We start from the raw sequence: 9,386 nt of genomic DNA on the forward strand, positions 1-9,386 counted from the left end.
CAAAACTAGCCAATGGCTACTTAAAAGTAGCTAAATGCAAGCTAAAACAGTGAAACGTTTGTTAAAAGAAGCTTAAGTCTAAATGAAAGATAAAACTAGCAAATGGCTACCTAAAAGTAGCTAAATGCAAGCTAAAACAGTGAATTGTTTATTAAAAGAAGCTTAAGGCTAACTGAAAGCTAAAACTAGCAAATGGCTAGCTAAAAGCTAAGAGAAGTAAAACATTAACAGGAAGCTCAAAGTAGGAAATGCTTATAGCTAAAAACAAGGAAACAGTGATCCTCAGTCGAGGTCCTTGAGGGCCACCATCCCTCATGTTTTAGTTATTTCTCAGCTTTTCGGCAGTCTTCAGTTTCTGCAGAAGCATGCCGATCCCTTACTGATACGAATCAGGTGCGTCAAAGCAAAGAAACATTTCAAACATGCAAGACTGTGTTCCTGGAAACCAGGACTGGACACCACTGAGCTAAAAGCTAAAAGTGACAAAAGACTAGCTGAAACCTAAAAGTAGCATTGGACAAAAACAGAGCCAGTGTCTTCAAGCAGATCTCAAAGAAAACATTTTAAGGAAATGAAAGAGATCTCGCTGTATTTCTGTTGGAAAAGTGGTTGATAAAATGTTGTTTTTTTTAAGTTACAAAAACCAAACGATCACTGAATCAGCTGAAGGTTTTGACATATAAATAGCTAAAGTAGCCCAAAGTATGCAAAAGTATAGATTAAAAAAATGTAATAAATAAAAAAACTCGTTAATGCATTCACAGCGTTTACACAAAAACGATTTAATCTACTAGACAAATCAGCTTCTTTTTTTAAATCCCCTAAATCTTTTTTAAACTTTAGAGAAGCTGTTCACTCAACCAGAGTTTTAACAGTTTTAATAAACAGTTTCAAACTGAAAGGCATCTATGTATAAAATAAACTACATACTAAGATTTGATGGTTTGCTTATGTTTATTTTAAGGTAATTTAAGCTCTATTTTTTATTGCAAACACTGCTATATTTCACTCAGGTCAAACTATGATGGAAATGTGTCACAGTTTTCTGTTTCTTCAGAGGAAATCGTTGGAATTATAAATTATTTGCTATAATCCAGATTCTAAGGTCACAATCTGTATATCTCATTACAATGACGACAGGTCCAATTTAAATCTGTTCAGATGGGTTGAAACTTTCCCTGAACTTCCCTGAAAGAGCCGATTCCCTTCTCCATCTCGTTAATTAATCATTCATCCACCGAGCTGCTCTGTCACTGAGCAGAGCCGCCACTGGCCCAGATTTCCTAAAGAAGGCTGAGACTGGAGAACGAGACAATTACTGACGACGAAAGAGGCTCTGGAGGACAGCCTGCAGATCAGATGATCGGCTTGAGTCCAAAGCCTTCGCAGTTATTGACACAACCGTTTTAATGAAGCACGGCTCTAAAACCTTCTCAAGATAACCTCCAGGTTTCTCACCTGACCGTGCAGATCCGTGTTGAGCAGCATCAGGGCACAAGTGAGCGTGTGAGCTGCATCTGCAGGAAAAAACACTCCATTAGATCTCTGCAAACAAGTATGAAAGTGTCCTTCTGCTCGAAGATAACGTGCTGCATTTACGCCACATTACCAAATGCTAAGTTTTTTTAGAAACACATTTTTAATGCAGGTTGTTCTAAAACAATTAATGTGGTTTTATTTGTTTACATCTTTTGCATGTGTTTCCTTAAAAAATAAAAAGCTCATTTGCATGTAAGAACCTGTCCTAAAGAGTGACTAATCATGAGGTCAACCAGTGCAGATGGGATTAAATTTAAGGTGGAATTTCACCATTTAGCTAAACAGACTGTGATGCTTAGATCAGACATCAACCAGAAAATAAGAAATAACGTTAGAGGAAAAAACTGTAGCTACTTAAGTCCCATTCATGACACCCAGTAAATTACACCAAAATATTATCAAAATAAAAATGTAAAAAAAATAAAAAGCATTCATTGAAAGATAAATCAGTTTAAACGTTCAAATTTAGTAAATGAAGACAGTAGCAAATACAAAAGAATGCATTAACAACAAGCTGAGCTTATTTTTATTACATTTTCTAAATGTATCAGGCTGCAGTTGTATAAAGTATTATTTAAAATAGTATAAAAAATAATTAACACAAATATTAAATACTCAGGCCTGCTTGCGTATTTCAAAGTACAGTACATCACATTTTAAACCTTGTGCTGCATAAAAATACCAGTAAAGTTTCAAAAAGTTATTTGCAATTCATTTAATTTAATTTAATTTAAAAACATATATTTGAATAAGCTCACCTTTGTTTCGAGGGTCAAGTATGTTTTGCAGCTCTAAGTTTTATCAAGAAAATAAGCTTAATTTGTCCAACAACAATGCTAATGCTAACCGATGCTAACAGCGATGCTAATGCTAACCGATGCTAACAGCGATGCTAATGCTAACGATGCTAACAGCGATGCTAATGCTAACAGCTAACTTCACATTGAATCCAAACAGGAAGTTGCACTACGGTAAGCAAAGGTTTTCAAAATAAAACAGAAAATGGAGTGAACACTTTAAAGCTTAAAGGTGACCAAAAAAACAAGATAAAATCTGGAAAAAGAGACGTATTAAAGGGGGGGAAAAAAGCTAAAGCATGGCTACTTTCACAAACTAATAAAATCAATTAAATATTAAGGCTTAATGCTTTTATTATGTCATTACTTTCTCTGTCCAAAAAATAACATAAACAAAAATCAGAACATTAAAGAAGAGAGCTATGTTATTTTTATTTAAAAAATCTTAATTGTACACACTTATAATTGTATTTATTTTGAAATTGTATATTTTTTCCCCTTTTTTAAAGTACAGCAGATTATTTCGTGCTTCATAAATAATGTTAGACTTGACCTAAAGAGCAGATAGAAAAACAGTATTTAATTGTTTGCATGCTAAAATAAAAACAATCATTTTTGTTTTAACTTAACTGGTTTTTCTTCTTGTATCTATACACAGAAATAAAGTTGTATAGTGTATGGGTTTGGTGCGTTAAATAATCGTATCATAATTTTTTTTTGTGCATTTACCATGTTTACCATAAAAACACCCCCTCCTCAGCACTTACCATCTGATGGTAGGACTTTAGGGTTGCACTCCAAGTAGCGCCTTGAGAAGTGAGACAGCACCCTCTCCCTCTCCTGAGTCTCCCCCATCAGAGCGAACTGCCTGAGGAAAGTCCTGCACAACAAACAGTTCATTAGCAAAAAACTGGATTTAAAGTCAAACGTGACCTCATTTGAATCACTAATTTTTTTTATTTTAAGTAACAGTGAACTATCCAAAAATTCCTCAAAGTATGTAATAAATATTATCTAATGTGGATAAAATAAAATACGAAAAAATAATAAAAATAATAATAAAATTTAAATGCAATGTTAAATTAGTCCACTAGAGGGCAGTGTTTACCTGAAAACAAATTACTACATGAAAAAGAAAACCTAAAAAAACATAAAAATTCAGATTTTTATTATTTTTCTGAGGTTAAATCAAAAACTGCTGTGATACAGAAACAAGAACTTTTTGAGGTGATTAACACAAACATTTTAAAGACTTAAAAACATCATAGTGACTATTTTTAATAAAAATATTCTAATGTTTGTGCTAAAAAAATGGCAGAAAACTTTCCTGTCTGTTGTGTTTTCTCACCGCAGAGCTTGGTCGAGTGTGAGGCCGATAAAACAGAAGAAGCTCAGGTATTCCTCTGCAACCAAGCGGCTGAAATCGTTGCTGTGCACAAATAAACAAGAAGAAAACAACAAAAGAGCGTCAGTTCAACCCACAACAGTCCTCAGCTCAGGGAATGACCTCAGTTTGAAACGTCTGTCAGCGCGATTTGCAGAGCGAGGGACAAAATAAGAGTAAAACAGGCGGAGATTCCCACGATGCATCAGTCAGAAAGTGAGAAAACGCTTCAATCCTAAAGTCTCTCTCCTCAACCGGAGCCAGCAGCAGCTGTTAGTTAATAATTTGCTTAACGTGTATTTGGTTTGCACGCTTTACGTTTGAGCTTCATTTGTTTTGTTTCATCATTTGTAATTTATCTGTTCATTCTTCGTGTGAAGCTGTAGAAAGAAATTCCCTGGAATATGTAAACGGAGCCATGTTTTTTTAAGTTCTTTTGTTTTGGGGATTATTATGGGCGGGGGTGTGCAGCGTGATCGGCTCGAGTGACACAAGTGAACCGTTGAGGGACTCAGATTAACCCGAGTCCAGAAAGTGAACTTACCTGCTTAAACCAGGTTTGTTTAAAACAAGTGTCCAGAACCGGTCCAGGTGGGCCATGTTTCAGAGATGCCTCTGCTCTAACACACCTGATGTGAACCAGGTGTGCTGGAGCAGGGAAACCTGTAAAACATGCAGGACAGTGGCCCACAAGGACCAGTTCTGGACATGCCTGGTTTAAAGAGTACTGGGACTGGCAGGAAAAGTCACCTGCAAACTGAATTTGATGTTTTTCAAGTGATCCAACGGGTAAAACTCACTTCTTGCTGAGGTGCCGCGACACGTCGGACTTCCTGAAGCCGTCCAGGTTGAAGAGGCGTTTGGCCAGACGTCTGGCAGCCGCCACGTCCCCGCGGTGGCTGCCGTTGGTCAGGGTGTCACTGCTGCCCAGGCCGAGCCGGTCGCTGAGGTCCAGCTCCGAGTCCGTGGCCAAACGGACCCTCTCCCTGCTGAAAGAGGGACGGGTCGGAAAACAGTCAACGAGGTCAGAAGAACAAGATTCAGCTTGAGATTAAAAGTAGAAGAAGGAAGAATGTAAATAATTCAAAAGTACAGAAAGAATCAAAAGTAAAAAATCCAGTTTATCAATAATTTAATATCTGATTTGTTCTTAAAGTTGAGGATCCAAATGTTACGCAGCGTGAAGGATGAAGTCCACGTGCTCAGATTATAAAAAGTTATAATCTGAGCAGCTTCCCTTCCTTCTGGTATCACTTCCTAATTAATCTGCTTCGAAGCGTTAAAGAGTTCAGCAGTGAAAACGTCTGGGCGATAATTTGAGCTCGTAACGTCACGTCGAGCCGAAAGAGGAGCACGTCTAAAGCTCCTCGACAGAAACGAGGTCGGCGAGTTGGTTTGGTGGAGGGATGAAGACCGTCGTGGCCGCCTCTCCAGCTGGCTGGAGAAAACATGACGGAGCAGCAGGTCTGACCCAAAACCCAACAAGCGTTCTCCAAATAAAACAAGCTTTCATTAGTTTTTCATCAGGAGGCGTGAGCCAAGAAATCCCTGCTGCCCCTGGGCCTCGCTTCTCCCGTTTACGCTTAGTTCCACCAAATTTATGAGAAACGTCACAGTAGAGCAAATAATTACTGTTAAAATAAAACTAACGGTCCGTGTTGCCACATACACAATAACTTTACATGATAGTTTTAAGGTCTGTACCATAAACAGTTTGTAAAAGTCCAAACATTCAGTAGTTTACAGAAATAAACAAGAGCATCCGGCTGCAAACTTATACAGCAATCTGTAGCAGTGGCCCGGACGTTGACCTTGATTCTTGACCTTGACCTTAGCGTTGTGGTGATGACAAGATTACGCAGCCTGCTGTCCAGCGGTGGTACAAGTGTGTAACGAGTTTCATTAAATTTCCTCGAGCAAATCAGAAGTTACGGTCCAGACAAGCAAAGAGATTTTTATTTAACGTTGACCTTGATTTGGGATGTTGACCTTGAAGCTGGAGGGATGAAACGTTCCGGCAACAATCGTCTAGTGACGACGCCTAAGTGTACGAGATTTTGTAAAATTATCTTGAGCGGATCAGAAGTTCTGGACGGGACAAGTTAAAGTTTACAGACGGAGGGAGATTTTGCCAGAACACGTTCCGCCTTCGACGGGCGTTGAACAACATTTTTATTTACATGATCGCCCAAATATCATCAGGACGTCCGACCCAAACAGCCAGACCGTGTGGTTCAGGCTCCTCCTCCTCACCTGTGCACAGGTGTACCAATCACCACCCACCCTTCAGCTGACCATGTATGCCTCTCATAAAACAGCTTAAATAATTTAAAGCAACTGTACAACATTTAGTATTTTCTTATCTGGCAACGTAGAGGCAGGATGTGAACGTCAGCGGCGGTTTTATAAAGTTCACGGAGGATCGGGACTAAACGTTCTGGTTCTTCAAAGATGCAGGTCGACCCGGTCCTCCAGTGGGGGGCAGCTAACAGGTCTGGTAGTGCTCGTATCGGAGCGTCCTGTTCCTGACGGGAGGATTGACGGAGCAGCAGGACCTTCTCCTCAGTAATGAGGCTGTTGCTCCGGTCAGTCATGGTGATGAAAGGCAAAGCTCTGGATTTACTGCTCTGTCCTCATTGAGCAGAGTCAGCGGAGGGGACTCGTTTGAATAGGACACCTCCCTTTGGAGGTTTGATGAACGTGTCCCACTGGGAGGAGACTCCGGGGCAGACCCAGAACTCTCTGGAGGGACTCGATGTCCTCTCTGGTCTGAGAACACCTTGGGGTCCTCCGGGAGCTGGAGAGTGTCTCTGGGGGGAGGGAGGTCTGGCTGCTGCCTCCACGACCCAACCACAGATAAGCTGTAGAAGATGGAGATGAAGCTACCTTTGGCTCCTTTTAGCTTTTAGCTAGCATTCTGCTTCTTTGAGCTTTGAAACCCGTTTCAGCTTCTTCAGCGTGTCTCGGTCTCCGTGTTGTCTCAGAAACTCGTGTTTGTCTTTCAGCATGTTTGCAGAGTCGCTGAGAGCTGGATGCGGACCGTCCGGACCTGGTTCTGGTGGGACCGGCAGCGAACGCAGCTGCGTGTTTTGGATCAACACCAGGATGAACCTGAACCTACCTGGAGCAGGACCTCCTGCTGGTCACAGGTTTCTCCTCCTCTCCAGCAGATGAGCTGCAGGACTGCGTCCTCGTCGCCTGACCTCCACCTCGCCTGCGACCCCTGACCCCTCTGCTCCCTCCGGCCTCGCACCCTGAACGCATCACGTCTCCTTCAAAGCCCTAACTGTGAATCAGGCCGGGGCTCTCCTCTTCAGACATTCCTCTGCTCCAGCAGAGACTTCATGGATCTTTCTTCTCGTCTGTTTGCTGTCATCTGAGCCTCACAGCAAACCTCCTCCTCCTCCTCCTCCTCCTCCTCCTCCCTATCTGTTTGCTGTAGTTTTACTCCTCCCTCGCTCAGTTTCTCCCTCTGGTGACCTTGCGTTCGAAGCGTGAAGCTCACGCCCTGTTCATTCCTTTCACTGGATCCAGCTCCAGTTTCACGTCGTCCGCCCGTCCCCTCGGTCTCCTATGAACCTCCCTCGCCTCCTTTCTCCTCCGAGCCTTCCACAGAGCCTCAGAGCAAACAAAGAAACGCGAGGTGTCGGGTTTAAACTCCTCATCAGGAGGGTGCGCGCCTCTGAGCTGCCTCAGGCGAAGAGCTGTGGGCCTTTTGTCAACGTCTGAGGCCTTTGTTGGGTGTTTGCAGCGTGTGCTCCATGGGGGGGGGGGGGGTCTGAAGGGCTCACAATCAGGAGCTAAGCTCTCCCCACCTGTTGAGTCCTGAGCTGGGTCCTGAGAGTCCGCCGCCCTCGGTCCACTTGGCAGCTCCACACAATGAGCCTCTGTCTGGAGGTCCGGCCTGAAAGGGAGGTTTGATGCGGGGGTGGGGGGGGGGGGGGGGGGGGGGGGGAGGAATTCCTACTTTTATCAAAGTGTGATTAAAACCTCCAGAGGTATTTGTCCCGCCGTCTGGATTCCAGTTTCTAAATGAAGATAAGAGCAAACGTTTCCTCCATGGAGAGCGAGACAGAAATCTGGGACTGAACTCGACTCAGTTCACGAGAAATAAAGACGTTTTTCCTTCAACCTTTATTTCTCCAGGTTGGTGTCACTGAGCCTCGAGGGAGACCTGCTCCTCCAAATGTTTAAACCGGTACGGAAGAACCATTTCTGCTAAATTAAATTAAAAAAAGTCATAAATATGGTTAAAAAACAAACAAAACCAAAATTAGTCTCAAAGTTATGAAAACATGATTTGTAGTCAGAAATTTGACTTTTTAATTTTCTAATCTCAAAATAAAGAATTTTCAACTTTTAAAAATTCACAATTATAAGTCTAAAATCATAAAAAAAACATATCTTTATATTTCCTAATAGGTTTAGACTCAATGCTGCTGTTTTTTCTCTTATATTTATGACTTTAAACCGTTTGTAATCATATTTCCAAACTGGAAACTTTGTACCTCAAACGTGTGACATCCAAACCAATATGGAGTTCTCTCATAAATAAAAGTCTTTGAAATTAAAATGTGTGAGTTTAAAAATGTTATAAGTGCTGATTATGATACAAACTCAATATGAAATGTCTGCCATCGTCAAGTTATGATTTTTAAAGTCATAATTATGAGTTTTAAAGTTAAAAATTTGAAGTTTTAATGTAAATATGAGTTGTAATATAGTTATTCATAATTATCATAAAACATATTTTTTATATTTTACATCAAACAACAACAAATGCAACTTGTTATCTTGTAATTATTACTTTAAAACACTTTTAGGAGTTTAAATTACTTTAAAAGTCAGAACTATGTGATACATTAATCTATAATATAATAATAAGGTTATTTATGACTTTGAAACACTTCAAAAATTATAATGTTTAAATGTAATTTATTTCAGATTCAAATATAAAACTATGACTTTAAAACATAAAATTATAAATTTAATTTTCATTATAATGATTTTAAGGATAAAATGCTTTTATCTTTAATTATGATTTGTTAGTTATAGTTATGAGTTCAAAACTAATTGCAGTGAATTAAAGCTCATATTTATGACTTTTTATTTATTATTATGAATATAAGTTTTATAAATAGGGTTTTAAAATTCAAAATAATTTCAGACTTTAAAACTTGTAAATTTGAGACACCATGTGTTTGTTTTTTTTTAATTGGCAGAAACAGGCTTCCGTAGACCAGGTGAAAGTGGTTCCTGTCCTTTAGCGCCACCTGCTGGTCGAAGCAGCACCTGGTTCTGTTTCCATCACGGGGAGTTAGGGTCTCACTGAGACAGCTGTCCTCAGACTCCTGCCTAACTGAGACAGGTAAGACCTGGTGGACTCTGGGTCCTTTAAAAAACGGTTTTAAAAGACACAACAAGACTAAAGGGTTCAGGTGGACAAGAAGACTCACGAGGCTGCAACAGTCAGGGTGAGTCCTTCACTGCTGCAGCAACAACCGTTCGTCCCAACGTCCCTGCATGTCCCTATATGTCCCTTCATGTCCACTCAGAACCACCTGAAGGCAGCACAGGGCCATGAAAACACACAATGATGAGACAATCTGCAGAGACACGTCCTGTGAGACAGTCACATGTCCTGTGAGACAGACATGTCCTGTGAG

General features: G+C 40.6%; 1 protein-coding gene across 1 annotated transcript in view; it reads right to left on the reverse strand.

Moving 5' to 3' along the window:
- LOC119423563 (PH and SEC7 domain-containing protein 1) overlaps positions 1–9,386 on the reverse strand; it is a 58,032-nt gene that overhangs the window by 45,430 nt on the left and 3,216 nt on the right. The window contains exons 3-6 of the mRNA XM_037690961.1: positions 4,521–4,709; positions 3,685–3,765; positions 3,104–3,216; positions 1,459–1,517 (exon numbers count right to left, since the gene is read on the reverse strand). Of these exons, the coding sequence (XP_037546889.1) occupies positions 1,459–1,517; positions 3,104–3,216; positions 3,685–3,765; positions 4,521–4,709 (442 nt within the window). The remainder of the gene's footprint in view (positions 1–1,458; positions 1,518–3,103; positions 3,217–3,684; positions 3,766–4,520; positions 4,710–9,386) is intronic.

The sequence above is a fragment of the Nematolebias whitei genome, chromosome 17, assembly GCF_014905685.2.
Source record: "Nematolebias whitei isolate Nwh7 chromosome 17, NemWhi1, whole genome shotgun sequence".
In the NCBI taxonomy this organism is placed as follows: domain Eukaryota; kingdom Metazoa; phylum Chordata; class Actinopteri; order Cyprinodontiformes; family Rivulidae; genus Nematolebias; species Nematolebias whitei.